The 26,695-nt window shown below is 43.6% G+C and overlaps 2 protein-coding genes across 10 annotated transcripts in view; both read left to right on the top strand.

Moving 5' to 3' along the window:
* Nucleotides 1-1,975: 1,975 nt before the first annotated feature.
* On the top strand, nt 1,976-15,482 carry LOC118392894 (arrestin domain-containing protein 3-like). 6 transcript variants are annotated; one of them, XM_052461194.1, is made up of 7 exons: nt 1,976-2,341; nt 2,600-2,657; nt 2,797-2,944; nt 3,121-3,217; nt 3,792-4,048; nt 4,149-4,255; nt 14,743-15,482. In XM_052461194.1, exons 1-7 carry the CDS (start codon nt 2,092-2,094, stop codon nt 15,092-15,094), a joined length of 1,269 nt encoding a protein of 422 aa, XP_052317154.1. In that variant the 5' UTR covers nt 1,976-2,091; the 3' UTR covers nt 15,095-15,482. The 6 variants fall into 6 exon arrangements, with proteins under 6 accessions (XP_052317154.1, XP_052317157.1, XP_052317155.1 ...); XM_052461197.1 differs by lacking the exons at nt 2,797-2,944; nt 3,121-3,217; nt 3,792-4,048; nt 4,149-4,255 and adding exons at nt 12,976-13,123; nt 13,816-13,912; nt 14,135-14,391 and having other exon boundaries at nt 1,983-2,341; nt 14,639-15,482; XM_052461195.1 differs by lacking the exons at nt 3,121-3,217; nt 3,792-4,048; nt 4,149-4,255 and adding exons at nt 13,816-13,912; nt 14,135-14,391 and having other exon boundaries at nt 1,983-2,341; nt 14,639-15,482.
* A 1,099-nt stretch (nt 15,483-16,581) lies between these two features.
* si:dkey-245n4.2 (uncharacterized) overlaps nt 16,582-26,695 on the top strand; it is a 43,892-nt gene continuing 33,778 nt past the window's right edge. For 3 of the 4 annotated variants that reach the window (XR_008063780.1, XR_008063779.1, XR_008063781.1), the window contains exons 1-5: nt 16,582-16,763; nt 17,787-18,335; nt 22,559-22,684; nt 23,025-23,115; nt 23,633-26,030. Coding sequence is in view for 1 of the 4 variants with exons in the window: in XM_035784893.2 (XP_035640786.1) it covers nt 16,715-16,763; nt 17,787-18,335; nt 22,559-22,684; nt 23,025-23,115; nt 23,633-23,846 (1,029 nt within the window). In the remaining 3 variants the exon portion in view is untranslated. Of the gene's footprint in view, nt 16,764-17,786; nt 18,336-22,558; nt 22,685-23,024; nt 23,116-23,632; nt 26,456-26,695 lie in introns of those variants that run through there. The other variant, XM_035784893.2, reaches the window with a different exon arrangement.

Raw genomic sequence — 26,695 nt, 5'->3', positions numbered from 1 at the left:
TCCTATGTTGAACATAATAAATGGCTCTCTATCCACCGGACGTGTACCAAACTCACTAAAAGTGGCAGCAATAAAGCCTCTCTTGAAAATGCCAAACCTTGACCCAGAAAATATAAATAACGATCGGCCTAAATCAAATCTCCCATTCCTCTCAAAAAAAATGAAAAAGCTGTAGCGCAGCAATTCACTGCCTTCCTGAAGACAAACAATGTATACGAAACGCTTCAGTCTGGTTTTAGACCCCGTCTTAGCACTGAGACTACACTTGTGAAGGTGGTAAATTACATTTTAATGGCGTCAAACCGAGGCTCTGCATCTGTCCTCGGGCGCCTAGACCTTAGTGCTGCTTTTGATACCATCGATCACCACATGCTTTTGGAGAGATTGGAAACCCAAATTGGTTCTTGACAAACTGACAAGTTCTGGCCTGGTTTAGATCTTATCTGTCAGAAATATGTCAGTTTGTCTCTGAGGATGGTTTGTCCTCTGACAAATCAACTGTAAATGTCGGTGTTCCTCAAGGTTCTGTTTTAGGACCACTATTGTTTTCACTATATATTTTACCTCTTGGGGATGTCATTCAGAAACAAAATGTTAACTTTCACTGCTATGCAGATGACAGACAGGTGTACATTTCGATGAAACATGGTGAAGCCCCAAAATTGCCATCTTTGGAAGCCTGGGTTTCAGACACAAGGAAGTGGATGGCTGCAAATGTTCTACTTTTAATTAAACTCGGGCAAAACAGAGATGCTTGTTCTAGGTCCCAAGAAACAAAGTGATCTTCTGTTGAATCTGACAATTAATCTTGATTCATCTTGGTTGTACAGTAGTCTCAAATAAAACTGTGAAGGACCTTGGCGTTACTCTGGACCCTGATCTCTCTTTTGACGAACATATCAAGACTGTTTCAAGGACAGCTTTTTTCCATCTACGTAACATTGCAAAAATCAGAAACCTTCTGTCCAAAAATTATGCTGAAAAATGTATCCATGCTTTTGTCACTTTTAGGTTAGACTAATGCAATGCACTACTTTCCGGCTACCCGGATAAAGCACTAAGTAAACTTCAATAAGTGCTAAACACGGCTGCTATAATCTTGACGAGAACCAAAAAATGTGATCATATTACTCCAGTTCTAGCCTCTCTACACTGGCTTCCTGTTAAGGCAAGGGCTGATTTCAAGGTTTTACTGATAACCTACAAAGCATTACATGGGCTTGCTCCTACCTATCTTTCTGATTTGGTCCTGCTGTACATACCTACACGTACGCTATGGTCACAAGACGCAGGCCTCCTAACTGTCCCTAGAATTTCTATGGAACCCTGACCTGTTCACCAGATGTGCTACCTGTCCCAGACCTGCTGCTACCTGTCCCAGACCTGCTGTTTTCACCTCTCTGGAGAGACAGCAGGAGCGGTAGAGATACTCAGATATTCAGATACACTGAATGATCGGCTATGAAAAGCCAACTGACATTTACTCCTGAGGTGCTGACCTGGTGCACCCTCGACAACCACTGTGATTATTTTTATTTGATCCTGCTGGTCATCTATGAACATTTGAACATCTTGGCCGTGTTCTGTTATAATCTACACCAGGCACAGCCAGAAGAGGACTGGCCACCCCTCATAGCCTGGTTCCTCTCTAGGTTTCTTCCTAGGTTCTGGCCTTTCTACCGTGCTTCTACACCTGCATTGCTTGCTGTTTGGATTTTTCGGCTGGGTTTCTGTACAGCACTTTGAGATATCAGCTGATGTAAGAATGGCTTTATAAATACATTTGATTTGATAGGGAAAGAGGTTAGCCCCTAACACAATCTACCTAGGCCAGTGTTTGTCCCAGATACTCCAGAATCCAGACTATATTAATAATTGTAATAATCTCAAATTCACAGACTGGGTAGCAGTATAGACCCCAGTACACTGGGAGGCAATGGTGTACCATGGTCTGCATTAAAAGAGTCCCAGTGTGTCCCGTCTGACACACCGTAGGCCACTTGAAGACCGTGGAATCAGCAGAACATTTTTATATTTCTGTCATTACAGTAGCTCTACTCAGCGGAATTGACTTTAGGAAAGCAGTCGAAAATGCCTTCAATAAAAGAGTTTAACTTGAGTTACGATATAATTAATGAACATGATACATTTTCTGAAGGCGACTGTATATCTGGAAGAATTACGTTGGAGTTAATAAAGGAAACCAAAGTGGAAAACCTTTTCATCAAAGTTAAAGGGGACGCTAATGTCAATTGGACTGTTGACAGTGATGACAACACTTACTCTGCTCACAACAGATATTTTAAACTGAAGAAATTAATGATTAATGAAAATCCTCAAGGTAGGAGGGATAGTCTTTACTCGGTTTACTACAGGCCTAACCTATCCGTAACCCCAACGATAGTTCTGCCAATATTTATATATTTCAGGTGCATAGCTCGCCCGTCGCGTTAGGTGAGCGGGATTTGTAGTCTAATAATTATAGTCGAGCGGCGGTTGGTTAATGTTCGCCAGATCAATATTTTTTTGTAATGGGTTCATTAATAACGTAAATTACTCATTGGATATTATGTTGACGACGATTATTTTTTTGTTATAGGCAACATACTCCCCCCTGGTATCCATATCTATCCATTTAGCTTCCAAATTCCTGAAGGGTAAGTGGGAAAGCAAGTCAAATTCATAGACAGACAAATGATATGCTCTTTTAAATCAACCTACATGTACAAATTATGATATCTGTTGATTACATAGATTCAGCACCTTAAGGTATGTGTCGCTGTTTTTATATTACAGAAGCATGCCATCATCCTTCAAAGGTCCACATGGCAAGATAGTGTACAAACTGGAAGCCAAGCTGGTTAGGGGTTGGCTAAAGACACGCGACTTGGTGAAGGAAATCACGTTTGTCTCCAAGGCTGACTTGAACCATGTCCTACTAATGGTGTGTTAACTCTACTAATCTAGTCCTTTTTGTTCTTTATCGTATTATATGTTTGGATGGACGGTGTTATTCATCACATATGTGTGAAAGTGGATGGTTGGATGTACAGATCCCGGGTTTGTTTTCCTTGTGTCATACTAGTATAGAACATAATGTAATCTCATCCTGCGTTCCAGTCTCCTCAGCATGGTGTGAAGGACAAGTCAATGGGCTGTCTTACCTCAGGACATGTCATCATGGATGTCCATGTTGAAAGGATGGGTTACATGGCAGGTAGTAATGTACAAGTGTTGTTTCAGAGCCCTCTATGTAACACAAAGCATGTTGCCTTTTGGCACATATTTTCTGTTGAATAACAATGCCAATTCAACAGATTAGTTTACAATCTCACTGGATAAGAGAATAGCAAGTCCACAATACCTCCAGGAAATGTCCTAAATATACAATCAACTTTCACATGCAAGGCTTTAGGCTTTGTCAACATTTATTCATGTCTTCAACATTCAGTACCTCATCTGTGCTGAAGCACTATTGTGTTGGTCATTTGGAATCTCAGATTGTCTTTAAAGGGGAAGTTCAGGATTTTACAACTTGATGTAAGATGGTTCCCAACCCTGAAAGTCTATGGGCCAGGAGAAACTGTAGTCCATGGTTTTGTTTCATTTTAACAGCCACTACAAAATTAGCCAGAGGAGGCTAAGGTTATCTGAAGTTAGTAGTGGGGCTGTTTGGAGAAAATCGAAACATGGATTATAGTTTTTCCAGGCCCATAGACAAACCACTAGTAGTAAAGTTGTAAAATCCTGAACTTTCCTTTTAATTATCTGGGTGGATTTTCCCACGACAGGTGAGATGGTGAATATCTGTGCAAACATCGACAACAACTCCTCCCGTGACCTTAAGCCCAAATTCAGTCTGAAGCAGAAAATTACTTTCATGGCTTCTGACTGCACAAAGATAGAAGAAGAAACCGTCTGCAAAGTGGTCATGGGGCCAATCCCTTCCAAAACCCGACAAAGTGTTGCAGGGACATTGAAGATACCTGCTGACCAGGACTTGTCCATCCTGAACTGTAATATCATAACAGTAGAGTACATACTAAAGGTACATCCAGGGTCATATTCCTGACTAGTATTAAACAACAACAACAATTGTGGGGGATACAATCCCAATATTTCTCTCTAACATGCTGTTTGTTTTAAAGGTATACTTGGACGTTCCTCTTGCCAAAGACCCTGAAATCAAGTTTCCATTGGTTATTATCCCTTCCAGCTTTCGGTCTGACCTATCACCAGGTAGTCCTGTCCTCGGGTTTGAAGAATTCAGGAAAGGTGGTCCAAGCAACAGTGACTTCCCTTGTGATACAGCCTTTGGACCATATCCTCCTGTCTCGGGTCCAGGGGGAGGCCTATATCCGCCTGCCCTGCCAGTGTACCCTGAACCTGCAGCCGTGGGAGGAAGTTATCCCCCTGACCCACAGCCAACATACCCATACCCAACTGGCCCAGTTTTTCCTCCACCTACATTTAATACATTAATATCCACCCCAACAATGCACCCGCCCCTCTCTTCTCAAGAGCTAGACCAACCCCCATCGTATGGTTCCCTCTTCCCTCCATGTGCACCTGAAACATCTCACCCTAATACCCTATAAACACTCATATTTGACAGAGGCCTTTTGATTAGTGCTGCTATATAACTACCTACCTGTTACAATAATCAATATTGAAGTAGGTTTACAATGCCATTGTTATGTAACCCACAGCCTTAACCGAATTGCTATACTGTCTCAAAGACTTTAAATAATAATGTGTCAATCCAGATCAGCCATTATGTGTCTGCAGCAAATGAGAACAATAATCAGTAAAGCTACATCTAAGAAGCTATGCAAAAAAGATGACTACAGACATATAACATCTGTATGACTTTAATGTCATTGTTATTGTTATTCGAGTAAGGTGATTGTTCAGATCTAGTTTTCATTACCCGCACTGTTCAATAAATACCACACACCTGATCTTCTGACTCCGTCTCAACTGTTGCTGATCAAAGCCCAACTAACTTGTAAACCTACGTATAATTGCACACGGTCCTTACACTTTCTGTTACTGGTGTTCTACAGCTCAGTGAGCTCTGTGTACTTCTGCTGTTTAGGTATTATGAAGGAGTGCAGTAGAACAGTCTATCAAAATGGTTTGCAGGGAGGGATGCTGCCTCACTCATATGACCCTCATGGCAGTTTGTGCCAAGGGGGCAATTTGAGATTTTAGTTGGACTCTTGGTTGGATTTTAGTTGGGTTAGCTCCACACCTAACCTAGGACATTGCTTTCCACATACTGTAGCCAAATCTCAAATAATCTCAGATTCACACATTAGGCTATACAAGGTAACAGTACAGTCGTTTTACACTGGTCATGTCTACATGGGATACAGCTTTTGTCAAAAGTTGCATTTAGCATTTTCGCGAACCTTCAACTAATTATCCTAACCTGCTACGAAAAGTCGCTTTTGACCTAAACGGGAGCCTATCCCTTCTAGACAAAACCCTTTGTTTTTACTGCCACTGAGGTGCAGTAGAGTGTTGTCTGCGGTATATTTATTTATTTGTATTTTTTTAGTCTGCGCTATGACTGTGTACAGTCGCACGGCAATGACATCACTATTTATGAGTAGGCGAAAGCTAGCGGATTTGGCTTCAGAGAAGTTCATGTGAAACAGTCGAAAATGCCTTCAGTAAAAACTTTTGACTTGAGTTACGATGTTATTAATGAATATGATACATTTTCCGAAGGCGACTGTATATCTGGAATAATCACTTTGGAGTTAATAAAGGAAACCAAAGTGGAAAGCCTTTTCATCAAAGCCAAAGGGGACGCAAATGTCCATTGGACGAGACGTACGAAAGACCACACTAGGACTTACTCTGCTCACAATCGATATTTCAAACTTAAGACGTTTATGATTAATGAATCTCCTAAAGGTAAGTCTAGGGGAGATTGTGTTTTTAATCGTTTACTATAACCTACCATACCCATCACAATATGACCCCACCCCGTGTATCCTGCCGGCGCACAGGCGCGATGTCAGTTATCAATTTTTTTAATAAAAAAAACAAACTGGCACACAACCATATACAAGTATTTATATGTAGAGGTGCTGACTAACGGCGAATAAACTAAGCTATAAAATAAATGTAAATAAAGGGAGTCGTACACTCTATATATAAACTCCCAGTAATATATTGGGTAAATCACTAACGTTTCTGCACCACTGTGCCTTCTTTAATACCCAATCAATTACTTGGGAGTTTATATATTGAGTGTGCGACTCTCTTTATTTTTATAGCTTAACTAGTAATGAAGTGTGCTTGCTGAATGCAAATCACAACTGTTTATACTTTGTATTATTATTCCGTTGCCACCTGTATGTAGCGTGCGTAAAAACTATCAACAACATAAAAACGTCCTGGTCAGGTTGCTTGAAAAAAAAACTGTGGTACTACTAATACTTGTTACACTACAACCATATTTGCATCAATCCCAGTGTATGTTAATGGTCATACAATTCAACTAGTCTTCCACTGTTGAAGCTAGAAACGCCATTCAAACTTTAAAACGTGCAGACCGGTCTGGAATAGGTTGTGTAATAACGGCTAGCTGGAGCCATCTGAGCGGTTGGCTGTAGATGCCCTCACCTGCTAGTGACAATGCTGACTCTACTTTTGTCTGACCCCACTACAGGCGGTCCAGCAAGAACCAGGCAGATGAGTTTTGTTCTCTAGTTCACCACCACGCATTAGCAGACATATACCTAATCTATGTGGTTCTATAAACTCAGCAAAAAAGAAACATCCCTTTTTCAGGACCCTGTCTTTCAAAGATCATTTGTAAACATCCAAATAACTTCACAGATCTTCAGTGTAAAGGGTTTAAATACTGTTTCCCATGCTTGTTCAATGATCAATAAACATGTATTGAACATGCACCTGTGGAATGGTCGTTAAGACACTAACAGCTTACAGACTATAGGCAATTAAGGTCACAGTTATGAAAACTTAGGAAACTAAAGAGGCCTTTCTACTGACTCTGAAAAACACCAAAAGTAAGATGCCCAGGGTCCCTGCTTATCTGCGTGAATGTGCCTTAGGCATGCTGCAAGGAGGCATGAGGACTGCAGATGTGGCCAAAGCAAAAAATTGCAATGTCCATACTGTGAGACACCTTAGACAGCGCTACAGGGAGACAGGACGGACAGCTGATTGTCTAGAATGTCATTGTATGTTGTAGCATTAAGATATCCCTTCGCTGGAACTAAGGGGCCTAGCCCGACCCAGAAAAACATCCCCAGACCATTATTTCTCCTCCACCAAACTTTACAGTTGGCACTTTGTATTCGGGCAGGTAGCATTCTCCTGGCATCCGCCAAAACCAGATTAGTCCATTGGACAGCCAGGTAGTGAAGTGTGATTCATCAGAGAACGTGTTTCCACTGCTACAGAATTCAATGGTGGTGAGCTTTACACCAGGGAGATGTCCACATACTTTTGTATATACAGTTGAAGTAGGAAGTTTACATACACTTAGGTTGGAGTCATTAAATATAGTTTTTAAACCACTCCACAAATTTCTTGTTAACAAACTATAGTTTTAGCAAGTCGGTTAGGACATCTACTTTGTGCATGACACAAGTAATTTTTCCAACAATTGTTTACAGAAAGATTATTTCACTTATAACTCACTGTATCACAATTCCAGTGGGTCAGAAATGTACATACACTATCTTGACTGCCTTTAAACAGCTTGGAAAATTCCAGAAAAGGATGTCATGGCTTTAGAAGCTTCTGATAGGCTAATTGACATAATTGAGTCAATTGGAGGTGTACCTGTGGATGTATTTGAAGGCCTACCTTCAAACTCAGTGCCTCTGCTTGACATCATGGGAAAATCAATAGAAATCAGCCAAGACCTCAGAAAAAGAATTGTAGACCTCCACAAGTCATGTTCATCCTTGGGAGCAGATTCCAAACACCTGAAGGTACCACATTCATCTGTACAAACAATAGTATGCAAGGATAAACACCACAGGACCACGCAGCCGTCATACCACTTAGGAAGGAGATGCGTTCTGTCTCCTAGAGATGAACGTACTTTGGTGCGAAAAGTGCAACTCAATCCCAGAAACAAAAGCAAAGGACCTTGTGAAGATGCTGGAGGAAACGAGTACAAAAGTATCTATATCCACAGTAAAACGAGTCCTATATTGACATAACCTGAAAGGCCGTTCAGCAAGGAGGAAGCCACTGCTTCAAAACTGCCATAAAAAAGCTAGACTACGGTTTGCAACAAAGATCATACTTTTTGGAGAAATGTCCTCTGGTCTGATGAAACAAAATAGAACATTTTGGCCATAATGACCATCGTTATGTTTGGAGGAAAAAGAGGGAGGCTTGCAAGCCAAAGAACACCATCCCAACTGTGAAGCACGGGGGTGGCAGCATCATGTTGTGGGGGTGCTTTGCTGCAGGAGGGACTGGTGCACTTCACAAAATAGATGGCATCATGAACAAGGAAAATTATGTGTATATATTGAAGCAACATCTCAAGACATCAGTCAGGAAGTGACAGCTTGGTCGCAAATGGGTCTTCCAAATGGACAATGACCCCAAGCATATTTCCAAAGTTGTGGCAAAATGGCTTAAGGACAACAAATTCAAAGTACTGGAGTGGCCATCAAAAGGCCTGACCTCAATCCTATATAACATTTGTGGGCAGAACTGAAAAAGCGTGTGTGAGCAAGGAGGCCTACAAACCTGACTCAGTTATACCAGCTCTGTCAGGAGAAATGGGCCAAAATGCACCCTACTTGACCCAATAAAAAAAAAATTAAAGGCAATCCTACCAAATACTAATTGAGTGTATGTAAACTTCTCACCCACTGGGAATGTGATAAAATAAATCAAAGCTGAAATAATTCTCTCCTATTATGACATTTCACATTCTTAAAATAAAGTGATCCTAATTGACCTAATATAGAACATTTTTACTAGGATTAAATGTCAGGAATTGTGAAAAACTGAGTTTAAATATATTTGGCTACGGTGCATGTAAACTTCCGACTTCAACTGTATTTAGTTAAACCTAAGCTAGTAACTTTTGACCGACTGGTTTCGTTTGGACAAACAAAAAATGGCAACCGTATACCAAGGTGTTCTGTGGAGAGTTAAAAAGTTAGAGTTCCAATATTTGGATAATCGTTGTGATTGGAGGATAGCTGTGAGGGTGGTCGAATCGGGATTTACTCTTCTGTTCTCCTTGAGCTCATTAATTATAGAATTTTCATATATTAAAATTACCAAAGAGACAGCAGAAAGGCAATGACAAGGCGTGGAGTGGAATGTAAACTAAAGAGACTGATACTCTGGTTAGAATGTCTCTGCTGTAACCTATGAAAACCCTATTATTAGCATTGCTACTACTAACATTACTACTACTAACATTACTACCACTACTATTTCACAACCAAGCAAGCACACCATATTTTCCTCATTAAATGGCATTTTTTTGTTTAATTAAATTTGGTAGTAGCTTGGTAGATAAACTAAATTAAAATATTGTTTGTTGTTTCAGTAGTTAATTAGACTACTTTTTTGACATGTAGTGGTGTAGCTAATAACTGGAACTAGTACACGATTTCATCAGCTGTTGTATAATATGATATAAAACACAGGAAAATGGGTAGTTCTAGTGTAGCTTAACTTCTTCAAGTGTGAAGTAATTGGTAAACTCTATTTTCAAAGTAGCTTCCCTGTCACGTTCGTCATAACGAGGAGACCAAGATGCAGCGTGATAAGAATACATTCTTCTTTAATGAAAGAGAAACACTGAACAAAGTATACAAAACAAAACGAACGTGTAGCTATAAGACACGAGTGCTGACAGGCAACTACACATAGACAAATGGCAACCTAAATAGGATCCCCAATCAGAGACAACGATAAACAGCTGTAGACCAACGTAGACAAGACAAAAACACACATACCACCCTCGTCACACCCTGACCTAACCAAAATAATAAAGGACAAAGATAACTACGGTCAGGGTGTGACAGTACCCCCCCAAAAGGTGCGGACTCCCGGCCGCAAACCTAAACGGGAGTGTCTGGGTGAGCATCTAACCTCGGCTCTGGCTCTGGACTGTGAACTGTCACCGGACGCTCTGGACTGTGAACTGTCGCCTGACGCTCTGGGCTGTGAACTGTCGCCTGACGCTCTGGGCTGGGTACTGTCGCATGACGCTCTGGACTGGGTACTGTCGCCTGACGCTCTGGGCTGGGTACTGTCGCCTGACGCTCTGGGCTGGGTACTGTCGCCTGACGCTCTGGGCTGGGTACTGTCGCCTGACGCTCTGGGCTGGGTACTGTCGCCTGACGCTCTGGGCTGGGTACTGTCGCATGACGCTCTGGACTGGGTACTGTCGCCTGACGCTCTGGGCTGGGTACTGTCGCCTGACGCTCTGGGCTGGGTACTGTCGCCTGACGCTCTGGGCTGGGTACTGTCGCCTGACGCTCTGGGCTGGGTACTGTCGCCTGACGCTCTGGGCTGGGTACTGTCGCCTGACGCTCTGGACTGTGAACTGTCGCCTGACGCTCTGGGCTGTGAACTGTCGCCTGACGCTCTGGGCTGTGAACTGTCGCCTGACGCTCTGGGCTGGGTACTGTCGCCTGACGCTCTGGGCTGGGTACTGTCGCCTGACGCTCTGGGCTGGGTACTGTCGCCTGACGCTCTGGGCTGGGTACTGTCGCCTGACGCTCTGGGCTGGGTACTGTCGCCTGACGCTCTGGGCTGGGTACTGTCGCCTGACGCTCTGGGCTGGGTACTGTCGCCTGACGCTCTGGGCTGGGTACTGTCGCCTGACGCTCTGGGCTGGGTACTGTCGCCTGACGCTCTGGGCTGTGAACTGTCGCCTGACGCTCTGGGCTGTGAACTGTCGCCTGACGCTCTGGGCTGGGTACTGTCGCCTGACGCTCTGGGCTGGGTACTGTCGCCTGACGCTCTGGGCTGGGTACTGTCGCCTGACGCTCTGGACTGTGAACTGTCGCCGGGCGCTCTGGACTGGGTACTGTCGCCTGACGCTCTGGACTGTGACTGTGAACTGTCGCCTGACACTCTGGGCTGGGTACTGTCGCCTGACGCTCTGGGCTGGGTACGGTCGCCTGACGCTCTGGGCTGGGTACTGTCGCCTGACGCTCTGGGCTGGGTACTGTCGCCTGACGCTCTGGGCTGGGTACTGTCGCCTGACGCTCTGGACTGTGAACTGTCGCCTGACGCTCTGGACTGTGAACTGTCGCCTGACGCTCTGGGCTGGGTACTGTCGCCTGACGCTCTGGACTGTGAACTGTCGCCTGACGCTCTGGACTGTGAACTGTCGCCTGACGCTCTGGACTGTGAACTGTCGCCTGACGCTCTGGGCTGGGTACTGTCGCCTGACGCTCTGGGCTGGGTACTGTCGCCTGACGCTCTGGACTGGGTACTGTCGCCTGACGCTCTGGGCTGGGTACTGTCGCCTGACGCTCTGGGCTGGGTACTGTCGCCTGACGCTCTGGGCTGTGAACTGTCGCCTGACGCTCTGGGCTGGGTACTGTCGCCTGACGCTCTGGGCTGGGTACTGTCGCCTGACGCTCTGGGCTGGGTACTGTCGCCTGACGCTCTGGACTGTGAACTGTCGCCGGGCGCTCTGGACTGCCGAGGCGCACTGTAGGCCTTGTGCGTGGTGCCGGCACTGGTGGTCCCGGGCTCGGGACACGCACCTCAGGGCGAGTGCGAGGAGCAGGGACAGGGCATACTGGACACTGGAGGCGCACTGGAGGCCTGGTGTGTGGTGCCGGCACTGGTGGTACTGGGCTGGTGACACGCACCTCAGGGTGAGTGCAGGGAGGTGGCACAGGATAACTGGACCGTGGAGACGCATTGGAGATCCAGAACATAGAGCTGGCTCAATCCGTCCTGGCTGGATGCCCATTCTAGCCCGGCAAATGCGAGGAGCTGGAATAGAGCACACCGGGCTAGAATAGCGTACTGGAGACACCGTGTGCATCTCTGCATAACACGGTGCCTGACCAGTTACACGCTCCCCACGGTAAGCACGAGGAGTTGGCTCAGGTCTCCTACCTGACTCATGCAATCTTCTCATGTGCCCCCCATAAAAAATTATTGGGGCTGTCTCTGGCTTCCGTGCACCTTCATATCGTTACTGTTCCTCTATTCTCTGGTATTTATCCTCGTAGTATCTCCGTTCCACTTTCGCTGCCTCCAACTCCTCCTTAGGACGGCGATACTCCCCCAGCTGTGTCCAGGGTCCTGCTCCATCTAATATCTCCTCCCAGGTCCATTTCCCCATTAAGCGCTGTTCCTCCTTCTCACGCTGCTTGGTCCTGGTTTGGTGGGTTATTCTGTCACGGTCGTCATAAACAGGAGACCAAGGCGCAGCGTGATAAGAATACATTCTTCTTTAATGAAAGCGAAACACTGAACAAAGTATACAAAACAACCGTGCCGCTATCGGCCACAAATGCTGACAGGCAACTACACATAGACAATAACCCACAAAAACAAAATGGAAAATGGCAACCTAAATAGGATCCCCAATCAGGGACAACGATAAACAGCTGTCTCTGATTGGGAACCATTTCAGGCCACAATAGACCTACATATACCTAGACATACCAAAACCCCATAGAATTACAAAAAACCCTAGACAAGACAAAAACACACATACCACCCTCGTCACACCCTGACCAAACCAAAATAATAAAGAAAACAAAGATAACTAAGGTCAGGGCGTGACATTCCCCAACACTGAAATTACTAATTGGGTTTCTGTTACAGACAATATACTCCCCCCTGGGATCCATAGATATCCATTTGGTTTCAAAATTCCTGAGGGGTAAGTGGAAATTCAAGCCAAATTCATAGTCATAGCTACAGATTGGACATATTGTTTTACGTGGTATGTAACACTGTTTTATATTACAGAAGCATGCCATCATCCTTCAAGGGTCCACATGGCAAAATAGTGTACAAACTGGAAGCCAAGCTGGTTAGGGGTTGGCTAAAGACACGCGACTTGGTGAAGGAAATCACCTTTGTCTCCAAGGCTGACTTGAACCATGTCCTACTAATGGTGTGTAATCTGTGCTACCATAAAACTTCAATTAATAGCCCATGTGTTTATTTGCTTCGCTGAACACAAATGGTGCCTCTTAGATACAGGCTTTTATTTTAGCCAGATATCTATTTCCTTAATGAAGACAGCTTTTGCTCAATAAAATGTTGAAGACAGCCACTCTGTTTGTGGCCAGTATAAAGATTATAATAACAATTCCATCGCAGATCAGACTTGCTAAGACTAGGCTGCCTATCATACAGCCCCGATTTCGGGCTTCAGCACCATTATCTCACTTGTTGTGCCTAGTATCTCCGGTAGTTGAGCCGACGATATCAAATGACACTGCTGTCTCATCCATGGCAATGATGTTGCTCTCCTTTATCTTATTTTGGGTAATATTTACGGTACTCACTGAAGTTCATTCATAAACAATTCATTTAGACCCTGTGTTTATTTGAAACAGGCATTTATTTGCTGAAATGTGTGTCGATGCTGTCCATTAAAAGGGACAGGTGGATATTTGAGACTCAGCGTTTAATTGAAGTTTTATGGTAATCTAGTCCATTTGATTAAAGGATGGATGGATGGACGGTGTTATTCATCACATATGTGTGAAAGTGGATGGTTGGATGTACAGATCCCGGGTTTGTTTTCCTTGTGTCATACTGGTATAGAACATAATGTAATTTCCTCATCCTGCGTTCCAGTCTCCTCAGCATGGTGTGAAGAACAAGTCAGTTGGTATATTCACCTCAGGGCATGTCACCATGGATGTCCACGTTGAAAGGATGGGTTATATGCCAGGTAATGTATATCCCAGGTACTGTAATGTAGCAACGTGAAAATGACTATGAAAGTGTCTCTCATAAGTGTCCTGATCACACAATTAACTTTCACATGCAAGGCTTAGTCGATATTTGTAATGCCTTCAACATAGCTGTACAGGACCTGTGCCAATGCACTGTTGTGTTGGTTATTTGAAATCTCAGACTGACTTTAATTTTGTGGTGGCTTTTTCCACTCCAGGTGAGACTGTGAATATCTCTGCAAACATCAAGAACAACTCCTCCCGTGACCTTAAGCCCAAATTCAGTCTGAAGCAGAAAATGGCTTTCTTTGCTTCTGGCAACACAAAGATAGCAGAGCAGACAGTCTGCAAAGTAGTCAGAGAACCTATCCCGTCCAACACCCAACAAAGTGTTGCTGGGTCATTGAAGATACCTGCTGACCAGGACTTGTCCATCCTGAACTGTAACATCATAACAGTAGAGTACATACTAAAGGTACATCCAAGTGTCTGGACAATCACTTCATATTCTGAGAATTAAACAGAAAAGTAACACTTTAACTATAAGCTTTATGCTCAAGTGATGCATATTAACTTGACATTCGCAGTCACACACACACAGCTCTCCCATTGACGTCAGTGCAAAAAGGCAGGTCAGACATGTGCATCTCGAGTTACGATTTGGCTAAAGAGATTTTGATTCATTCCCAATACTCCTCCATAACATGCTGTTTGTTTTAAAGGTATACTTGGATGTTCCTCTTGCCACAGACCCTGAAGTGAAGTTTCCATTGGCTATTATCCCTTCCTGCTTTCGGTCTGGCCGATCACCAGACAGACGTGTCAGGTTTGAAGAATTCGGGAAAGGTGGTCCAAGCAACAGTGACTTCCCTTGTGATACAGCCTTTCGACCATATCCTCCTGTCTCGGGTCCAGGGGGAGGCCTATATCCACCTGTCCTGCCAGTGTACCCTGAACCTGCAGCCGTGGGAGGAAGTTATCCCCCTGACCCACAGCCAACATACCCATACCCAACTCACTTGATGATGCATCTACCTCCAACTGCTCCAACTGCTCCACCATTTCACACACCACCGACTGCCCCGATGATGCTTTCACACCCCTCTCCTCAAGAGATAGACCAACCCCCATCGTATTGTTCCCTCTTTCCTCCATCAGCACCTGAAACATCACCCTGATACACCATAAACACTCATCTTTGACAGAAGTTTCACAGCTGATTCACTCCCAGTGTCATGTTTGCACATGTAACAGTTTAGCTTCCGTCCCTCACCTGACACCCACGAAGCATCGTGACCCATCGCGCCACAAAAGCCTTGCAGAGCAAGGGGTACAACTCCTTCAGGTCTCAGAGCGAGTGACGTCACTCAGTTTTTTACTGTAATATACACCTGCTTTTGAGTTCTGTCTTCCAGGATTTGTGTCTGATACAACATTTTAAAAACTATATAATGTAATGCTCAGATCACTCATATGGTGCCTTCTTGACTGCCTTTATGAATTAGTGTTTTTGACTCCAGGTTTGCCACCACAGCAAAAAATAAATAAAAGGAGAGCAGCACACTCTAGGTGCTCAAGTGCAATCATTTTATAACCAATGTTTCGACAGACAAGCTGTCTTCATCAGGGTATAATGACACACAGGTGTGTGTAATTATGGCTGGGTGTGGCTTGATTTCATTGGTTGATTTACAGATCTAAATAGAACATGTAAAAAGCATGAATGGATACCATACGATCATAGATACAATGTGGCTACATAGGCCTACAAACATTTACAATGAAACGCAAAATCTCAATAATTACAAGAATGGCTTCAGATCAAAGTCTACTTTGAGACCGAGGGGAGCAAGGGGTTTTAAATAAGAAATCCAAGCAGCCTCTCGTTTTAACAATAAATTGTCACGGTCACTCACTCTCCTAGGGATATAGGGAAGTAACGAAATAGACTGGTTCGCTTCCAAATGCGAACCACTCTATTTCGTACCTTCTCTATATTGGCATTGAACACGTCACCCTCCCTATGAGATGGGGTGAACTTGACAATTTATTGGGGGGGGGACCTTGACAACGTTGGATATTAAATTATTGCATCTGAGCTCCTAGAGAGTGCAGCACTCCTTTTCTTTTTCAGGTGTTCTCCTCCGCTAGCCAACACCTCGCCTAAACAGGTGTTCTCCTCCGCTAGCCAACACCTCGCCTAAACAGGTGTTCTCCTCCGCTAGCCAACACCTCGCCTAAACAGGTGTGCTAACCTTGCTAACACATATTATGTACAAATGTATGTATTCACTGAGATATACAGTATTGCACTACTACTGCCATTGTTGTTTAACTAATTAAATATATCACAGGAGGCATTGGCCTACCATTATTTCATGTATTTATTTAAGGTTCGTGTGATATTGCATTGTTTCTATTCTATTGTTCTACAGGCCAGGAGGGCAGACTCCTGTTACCTATCACATTCTTTGTTCACAGTTTGTTTATGTCAGACATGTTCAGGTCTGTTTCATGTTAGCCTTCCAATCATCATTATTAGATCAATATTCGTTTGCTGTTAGTTTTGCAGGCATATGACCTACTCCACAGTTACTCAATTAACATAAATGGAAATTATAAATTGTAACTGTGCCATTTAATTTTGTGGTTAGTTAGTGATGCATATACCGTTAACCAGTTCTGATTGGACGCATGAAGCTCTGTTCACACACCCCTCGCCCCTGTGGGGAACACATCTCGACTCCAACGCACATATTTAGGCTGTTGCCACGGGAGACATTGCAGAACCACTTGTCATGGGGAACAGGTTTTGGGGTCCCTGCGTTTTCATACTCGTTTTCCACGGTAAGAACTTGTCAGAAAGTTGCTATCTGTATGTAGTTAATGGGGAAACGTGTTGTTTTTGTCCTTTATTTTTCTATACTAGAAAATATTATAAGCTACCTAGTTTTCTGGTTTATACTTAATAATATTGTTTGTAGATAGCAAACTTAGCTTGTTTGCTAACGTTACAGTAGTGTGCATGCATCTACATTTGTTTTTAGCTAGCTAGCTACTATACAGTAGTTACTGTAGCAGCTCAAAAGTTAGCTTTACAAGTATAAAGTAATCAACAACAAAAAAGTATCAAGAAATCTATTAAAAATAAGTTAAATTGCATTTTAGTGTGAGTAGGCTTGTAACGCAATAATTCAGCGTTTAGTTACTGTCTCGACTTCACAGAGTAACGTTACAGATGGTTCCGCCTCCATCACTCGGTCCATCACTCGGTCTCGTCATGCGTTCTCAAGCCGCCCTCTACCGGCGTCCTAAAGTGATAAACCCACTTATTATGTTATTTAACAAAGCAAGTCAGTTAAGAATTAACTCTTATTTACAATGACGGCCTACACCGGACGACGCTGGGCAAATTGTGCGCCGCCTTATGGGACTCCCAATCACGGCTGGTTGTGATACAGCCTAAAATCGCATCCCATTTAATGTGGTATTTCCAAGCCACTGTAAATGCTCTTTTGATGACGTCTTCATCAGTGCTCAATAATGATGCATTGAGTAGAATGCTTAGTTGGTCATCTGTACAAAACGAACGTTCAAAACAATATTGTGACGAAACATGCAACCAATGAATAGCTACCAAACACAACATGGGGATAATCCCTCCACTGGCCAGGACATTGTTATTTAACCAGCTCATATTACAAAATGGTCTAGTTTATAACATGGCTGTAAACCAGAGCCTTTTAGCCCTGACCCTACACCTTATAGCCAACCTCATCCGACCTGGACACATTTGTTTGTCCAAGGTGCTTTTTTTCCTTTCATAGGCTAATGCACTGTAATGTTATATTATACTGTTTTCTCCCATAGAGGCGGCTGGCTTTAGCATCAGGAATGAGCTGCTGGGTAAGTGTGTGCAGGTCCTGGTCCAGGATGGGCATCCCGGGAGCAGGGTGGTGCTGGGGGAGTGCATCCCTGGTTCAGCGCTGCAGGAGTGGCAGTGGCTCCCTGAGCGCCTAGCCCTGAGCAGCTGGCTCACAGGAGAGTGTCTGAGTGGCCAGGAGCATGATCTGAGTGTCAGACTGCACCACTGTGACCCGGGGAATGAGGAGGGAGCTGGGGCTGCAGGTGGCGAGGTGGGCAGGGAAGGCCAGGCATGGGCCTGCTCTAAGAAGGGCCACCTCACACTGCAAGGAAAGGGGCTTCACCTCAGCGCTCCTCACGTGTCCTCTAAGTCGTCTAAGGTCTTCCTCTCCAAAGAGCGTAGACAGGCCAGCAAGTGGAGAACGCTGGGCAACCATACTGTCTGTGGGAATGGAGCCAGCCATCACCACCACCATCGCCACAGGTCCACACAAACTGCTGCTCTGCCCTCCTCAACAAGTACCCCTTCCAATACAAACAGCCAACCACAGTCGAGTAAGAAGAACCGTCCCATCATAGGGTCCCATCATAGAGAAGGGATGTGCCTTATGTCATCCTTCAGTAGCTTTCATTATAGAGCTCATTCATTTTCATCATACTGGGATATTTCAGTTCACTATTTTACACCATTTTCATCAGTCTTACATTTCCTCGCTGTCAAGGGCTGAATTACATTAACACAATTGTACTTGTAGGCTACATGTCTTGGGTCATAGTCACTATTATTTCCATTGTCTCCTATGCAGTGCCTACCAAACAACGTCTAACAAGTTATTCTGTCAGTATTGGTTCTACCGCTCTATCTTTTGCCATAGAATACAGTACCAGGCAAAAGTTTGGATACACTTACTCATTCCAGAGTTTTTCTTTATTTTTACGATTTTCTACATTGTAGAATGATAATGAAAACATCAAAACTATGAAATAACACATGGAGTCATGTAGTTACCAAAAAGTGTTAAACAAATCAAAATATATTTTATATTTGAAATTCTTAAGTTTCCAACCTTTGCCTTGATGACAGCTTTGCACATTCTTGGCATTCTCTCAACCAGCTTCATGAGGTAGTCACGTGGAATGCATTTCAATTAACATGTGTGCCTTGTTAAAAGTTCATTTGTGGAATTTATTTCCTTCTTAATGTGTTTGAGCCAATCAGTTGTGTTGTGACACGGTATGAATGGTATACAGAATATAGCCCTATTTGGTAAAAGACCAAGTCCATATTATGGCAAGAACTGCTCAAATAAGCAAAGAGAAACGAAAGTCCATCATTACTTGAAGACATTAAGGTCAGTCAATCTGGAAAATTTCAATAACTTTAAAAGTTTCTTCAAGTACAGTCGCTATGATGGAACTGCTTCTCATGAGGACCACCACAGGAAAGGAAGACCGAGAATTCCCTCTGCTGCAGAGGATAAGTTCATTAGAGTTACCAGGCTCAAAAATTGCAGCACAAATAAATGTTTCACAGAGTTCAAGTAACAGACACATCTCAAGATCAACTGTTCAGAGGAGACTGCGTGAATCAGGCCTTCATGGTTGAGTTGCTGCAAATAAACCACTACTTAAGGACACCAATAATAAGAAGAGACTTGCTTGGGCCAAGAAACACAAGAAATGGACATTTGATGATCTCCGCATGTGTGGGTTCCACTGTGAAGCATGGAAGAGGTGGTGTGGGGGTGCTTTGCTGGTGCCACTGTCAAAGATTCATTTGGAATTCAAGGCACACTGAACCAGCATGGCTACCACAGCATTCTGCAGCGATATCCCATCTGGTTTGCGCTTAATGGGACTATCATTTGTTTTTCAACAGGACAATGACCCAATACACCTCCAGGCTGTGTAAGGGCTATTTGGTCAAGAAGAAGAGTGATGTTGTGCTGCATCAGAGACCTGGCCTCCACAATCAACCAACCTCAACCCAATTGAGATGGTTTGGAATGAGTTGGACCACAGAGTGAAGGAAAAGCAGCCAACAAGTGCTCCGCGTATGTGGGAATTCCTTCAAGACAGTTTGAAAAGCATTCCAAGTGAAGCTGGTTAAGAGAATGCCAAGACTGTGCAAAGATGTCATCAAGGCAAAGGGCGACTACTCTCAAATATAACATTATTTTGATTTGTTTAACACTTTTTTTGGTTACTACATGATTCCATATGTGTTACAGTGGGGCAAAAAAGTATTTAGTCAGCCACCAATTGTGCAAGTTCTCCCACTTAAAAAGATAAGAGAGGCCTGTAATGAATTTAATGAATTTATTTGCAAATTATGGTGGAAAATAAGTATTTGGTCAATAACAAAAGTGTATCTCAATACTTTGTTATATACCCTTTGGCAATGACAGAGGTCAAATGTTTTCTGTAAGTCTTCACAAGGTTTTCACACACTGTTGCTGGTATTTTGGCCCATTCCTCCATGCAGATCTCCTCTAGAGCAATTATGTTTTGGGGCTGTTGCTGGGCAACACAGACTTTCAACTCCCTCCAAATATTTTCTATGGGGTTGAGATCTGGAGACTGGCTAGGCCACTCCAGGACCTTGAAATGCTTCTTACGAAGCCACTCCTTCGTTGCCCGGGCGGTGTGTTTGGGATTATTGTCATGCTGAAAGACCCGGCCACGTTTCATCTTCAATGCCCTTGCTGATGGAAGGAGGTTTTCACTCAAAATCTCACGATACATGGCCCCTTTCATTCTTTCCTTTACACGGATCAGTCGTCCTGGTCCCTTTGCAGAAAAACAGCCCCAAAGCATGATGTTTCCACCCCCATGCTTCACAGTAGGTATGGTGTTCTTTGGATGCAACTCAGCATTCTTTGTCCTCCAAACACGACGAGTTGAATTTTTACAAAAAATATATATATTTTGGTTTCATCTGACCATATGACATTCTCACAATCTTCTTCTGGATCATCCAAATGCTCTCTACCAAACTTCAGATGGGCCTGGACATATACTGGCTTAAGCAGGGGGACACGTCTGGCACTGCAGGATTTGAGTCCCTGGCGGCGTAGTGTGTTACTGATGGTAGGCTTTGTTACTTTGGTACCAGCTCTCTGCAGGTCATTCACTAGGTCCCCCCGTGTGGTTCTGGGATTTTTGCTCACCGTTCTTGTGATCATTTTGACCCCACGGGGTGAGATCTTGCGTGGAGCCCCAGATCGAGGGAGATTATCAGTGGTCTTGTATGTCTTCCATTTCCTAATAATTGCTCCCACGGTTGATTTCTTCAAACCAAGCTGCTTACCTATTGCAGATTCAGTCTTCCCAGCCTACAATTTTGTTTCTGGTGTCCTTTGACAGCTCTTTGGTCTTGGCCATAGTGGAGTTTGGAGTGTGACTGTTTGAGGTTGTGGACAGGTGTCTTTTATACTGATAACAAGTTCAAACAGGTGCCATTAATACAGGTAATGAGTGGAGGACAGAGGAGCCTCTTAAAGAAGAAGTTACAGGTCTGTGAGAGCCAGAAATCTTGCTTGTTTGTAGGATACCAAATACTTATTTTCCACCATAATTTGCAAATAAATTCATTAAAAATCCTACAATGTGATTTTCTGGATATTTTTTCTAATTTTGTCTGTCATAGTTGAAGTGTACCTATGATGAAAATTACAGGCCTCTCATCTTTTTAAGTGGGAGAACTTGCACAATTGGTGGCTGACTAAATACTTTTTTGCCCCACTGTATTTTGTAGTTTTGATGTCTTCACTTTTATTCTACAATGTAGAAAATAGTACAAATAAAGAAAACCCCTTGAATGAGTACTGTAGGTATGTCCAAACTATTTTATTAAAATTTTACCCCTTTTTTCTCACCAATTTCGTGGTATCCAATTGTTTTAGTAGCTACTATCTTGTCTCATCGCTACAACTCCCGTACGGGCTCGGGAGGGACGAAGGTTGAAAGCCATGCGTCCTCCGATACACAACCCAACTAAGCCGCACTGCTTCTTAACACAGCGTGCATCCAACCCGGAAGCAAGCCGCACCAATGTGTCGGAGGAAACATTGTGCACCTGGCGACCTGGTTAGCGCGCACTGCGCCCGGCCCACCACAGGAGTCGCTGGTGCGCGATGAGACAAGGATATCCCTACCGGCCAAGACCTCCCTAACCCGGACGACGCTAGGCCAATTGTGCGTCGCCCCACGGACCTCCCGGTCGCGGCCGGTTACGACAGAGCCTGGGCGCGAACCCAGGGTCTCTGGTGGCACAGCTGGCGCTGTGTGTGTCCAAACTTTTGATTGGTACTGTACATTGTAACAAAAAAAATGTATCTGCTTTGAGAATACCTTGGTTTGGTCAGTGTCTTAGGCTTAACAGTGGGTGATCCAAATGGCATCTCAGCGAGGTCATATACCACTAGTTCCATCAGGGATTGCATTTCCACTGTCCTTGCTAGCTAAATCTCATTCAGCTAAATTCCCTCCATTCAATAGGGTCCTAATGTGGGCTGGTTGCCAGCAAGTCCAAAACTCTTCACTTGGGGCTCCTCCCTACGCCAGTCCTATAGGGCACTAGTTTAAACTTTATGTGTATGTCTTTTGATTCAATTCAATCTGGTCCTCAGTTAAGTATTTTGGTCTGGCTTTGGTGAGATGGCATACTAATTGATGAACAGATGAATAAAAAAAAGGGGCTATGGCTTTGAGATAATAACTAGGGTATTACTCCTGTGTTATTACACTCTAATGCTGATGTGATGTCCCCCCTCCAGTTCCTGGGGATGATGTTGTTTCCCCTAACACCACTGGAATGGACCTTGGGACAGAGCACTCTCATCTGGTTGAAAGCACCATGGGCCCTGAGGGCCCCTCAATGACATTCTTCAACGCTGAGTATGGTGAGTTGGGAAACCTATTGCCTAAGGGGTGTGGAAGAAAGACTATGACTGCCTTCAAAACAAACCCAGGGTCAAAACACATCTCTCTGCCCCGATGGACTCTGGGGCCTTCTACTCTGTGCCTTGTCTACCACATGGTGGCGTTAGAGGAGAGGAAAACTTACATAGGAATCTGTAGAGTGGGTGTATTAATGTCCAAGCCCACTCAGATAATTCCAGTTTCTAAAGACCTTTTATATGACGTTCTAAAGGTTTGCCAGAGTTTGAAAGTGGAAAGTGTTTGTTTACTCTGAACTGTCGATTATGGGAGTTTCTCCATCTCTCTTTGTGTGTGTTACAGGGTTTGGCTGGAAAGTGACCATGCTGGTGCTGAGCTCCCTGGCTCTGGTGCTGGGGACTGTCATGCTCTTACTCAACATTCACCACAACAGGTGGGTGCTTATAGTTCTCCTATTTCACACATGTACAAATATCTATTAATATGAATTTTATTTTTTTTATTTGTTTTGCATATCCCACCCCCCCTGAGAGAAGTAAGGTTAAGTGCCTTGCTTAAGGGCAAATTGCAAGAATTCTTTTCACCATGTCGACCCGGGGCATTTGAACCAGCGACCTTTCGGTTACTGTCCCAACGTTCTAACTGCTAGGCTAACCTGCACACTGCTGTCTTCCCACTGTACCACTATTGGTCTGCTGACAAGGGGCCTAAGGGGAAATACAGCTTCCCAGTAGTACCATAAATATACATTTTGGATCCAGTATTATGCCTACTACATTCAAGAATTATCAAATTTCCCCACTGAATCTGGATTATGCTCCAAAGATCCTGTGGTTAGGAAGATTTTGTTCTCAAATGACAACCCAGAACTACAACTTCATCACATACTACAGTAACCACAACTGCCCACACAGTTGCAGAACTACAAATGAATGATTTCCCTCTCCCAGGAAGAAGAAAGTAGTGTGTGTGCTGAAGTCGTACACTCCTACAGGGCTTGTGAGTCAGCCGGGGTCCCCTGTGCTCAGCGAGAGAGCCCCCCTCACTCAGCACCCCATGCGGCCGGCACACTCTCCCTCGCTACAGCGGGGAGAGATCTTGATCAAGTGGAAGGACGGTACCGTCACCCCGCTGTTCGACAACAACAGTTACCTGACTGACTGAAGGACGTGTGTGTGTGTGTGTGTGTGTGTGTGTGTGTGTGTGTGTGTGTGTGTGTGTGTGTGTGTGTGTGTGTGTGTGTCTTTGTGTGTGTGTGTGTCTTTGTACTTGTAGAGAGAAAGAGAAGCAAAGGGAATCTGAAAATCTATTTAAGAATCTGAGAGGTGAACACAATGCATTTCAATATAACATTTTACAAGTGTGCTGATGTGAGTCAGCATAACGGTTATGTTACACTTTTAAAACGGGAACGTTCGGAAAAATATGCACATCCATCTTATCAGGTGCAGAGCAAAAGAAACTATCAAAGAAAAAATGTATGTCTGCAACTCTGGTATGCTCCCATGGTGATTTAATCAGACAATGGTTAGATCCGAGTTGGATCTTTGTCAGGTCACATTTTCAACTGGAAATCCCTCACTTCCCTTAGAAGTATCTGGCCTAACTGAGATGAAAGGTAGCAATGAAGTCCTGCCAGTAGATATAGCTGGACCTGGTTGAAGGACCGTTATGGAATATTCCAAACCCCTGATGAACTAGACAAACAGGCTTTCCCTCTAACTAAGTACTCGTCAAAAGTTTGGACACACCTACTCATTCAAGGGTTTGTCTTTATTTTTTTTACAATTTTCTACATTGTATAATAATAGTGAAGACATCAAAACTATGAAATAACACATGGAATCATGTAGTAACGAAAAAAGTGTTAAACAAATTCAAATACATTTTATATTTGAGATTCTTCAAAGTAGCCACCATTTGCGTTGATGACAGCTTTACAGATTCTTGGCATTCTCTCAACCGGCTTCACCTGGAATGCTTTTCCAACAGTCTTGAAGGAGTTCCCACATATGCTGAGCACTTGTTGGCTGCTTTTCCTTCACTCTGCGGTCCACCTCTTCCCAAACCATCTCAATTGGGTTGATGTCGGGGGATTGTGGAGGCCAGGTCATCTGATGCAGCACTCCATCTCTCTCCTTGGTCAAATTGCCCTTACACAGCCTGGAGGTGTGTTGGGTCATTGTCCTGTTGAAAAACACATGATAGTCCCACTAAGCGCAAACCAGATGGGATGTCGTATCGCTGCAGAATGTTGTGGTAGCCATGCTGGTTAAGTGTGCCTTGAATTCTACATAGATCACAGACAGTGTCCCCAGCAAAGCACCCCGACACCATCACACCTCCTCCATGCTTCACGGTAGGAACCACACATGCAGAGATAATTCGTTCACCTACTCTGCTTCTCACAAAGAAACGGCGGTTGGAACCAAACATCTCAAATTGGGACTCATCAGACCAAAGGACAGATTTCCACCTGTCTCATGTCCATTGCTTGTGTTTCTTGGCCCAAGCAATTCTCTTCTTATTAGTAGTAGTGGTTTCTTTGCAGCAATTTGACCATGAAGGCCTGATTAATGCAGTCTCCTCTGAACAGTTGATGTTGAGGTGTATCTGTTACACCTCAGCCCAAATAAATGTTAGCATTTATTTGGGCTGCGAAATCTAATCAACTTGTCCTCTGCAGCAGAGGTAACTCTGGGTCTTTCTTTCCTTTGGCGGTCCTTATGAGAGCTTCATCTTAGAGCTTTATAGTTTTTGCAACTGCACTTGAAGAAACATGAACATTTCTTGAAGTTTTCCAGATTGACTGACCTTAATGTCTTCAAGTAATGATGGACTTTTGTTTCTTTTTGCTTATTTGAGCAGTTCTTGCCATAATATGGACAAAGCCCTATTTGGTAAAAGACCATCTTCTGTATACCACCCCTACCTTGTCACAACACAACTGATTGGCTCAAACACATTAAGAAGGAAAGAAATTCCACAAATTAACTTTTAATAAGGAACACCTGTTAATTGAAATATATTCCACGTGACTACCTCATAAAGCTGGTTGAGATAATGCCAAGAATGTGCAAAGCTGTCATCAAGGCAAAGGTTGGAAACTTTGAAGAATCTCAAATATAAAATATATTTAGATTTGTTTAATACTTTTTTTGGTTACTACATGATTCCAAATGTGTTATTTCATAGTTTTGATCTCTTCACTATTATTCTACAATGTAGAAAATAGTAAATTAATGAGTAGGTGTGTCCAAACTTTTGACTGGTACTGTATGTCCATGTGCTTCCAGCAAGTGTGAGAAAGCAGTGGATTGTACATACTGTAGTCGTAACATGTTCAAGGTGAGTCCTGAGGTATTTGTAGCATTGCTATGATATCAATTGCTAGTGTTTTGAGGTGTCAACAATGTTGTCAATCTAATATAGCCAAATGAGAATAGAAGAGAATAATCATAGTTTTTGCAATGATAACAGTATATTTTCAGAGCTAGTATAATGACAGCTTTTGCATGGAAGATATGATGTGAAATGTGGAAAAGTAACAAAATATTTTTGTGGCTGAATTATGGATATTGTACTTGCTCACTAATATAGGAAGTGTTGACAGCTACTGTGCAACGTTCTGATATTTTAATGCATAGAGCCTTACTGACATGGGGATTTTGGGTCCGATACTGATTTCGACCTTTTAAGGGACACATCTAACCGATACTGATATCTGCTGATATACTGTTTTACAGTGGGGAAATTAAAAAAGTCCCAAGAAATATGTTTCAAATGTTGATTTCTTAAATTGTGACAGTAATGACATCATGAGCCAGCATCATACCACCCTGCATCCCACTGCTGGCTTGCCTCTGAAACAAAGGGTGTTTTCACACTAGGTCCCTTTAAGTGAATTTTTGAAGAACAGAAGAAGTGCAGTTCGCTTAATTATTTTGTTCAGTGTGAACACTCCAATGGAACTCAGACCCCTCAAAAGCATAACAGTGGGAAGTAGGTGTGCT

This window comes from Oncorhynchus keta, chromosome 14, assembly GCF_023373465.1.
Source record: "Oncorhynchus keta strain PuntledgeMale-10-30-2019 chromosome 14, Oket_V2, whole genome shotgun sequence".
NCBI lineage: Eukaryota > Metazoa > Chordata > Actinopteri > Salmoniformes > Salmonidae > Oncorhynchus > Oncorhynchus keta.
This window is presented reverse-complemented; position numbering and strand designations above follow the sequence as displayed.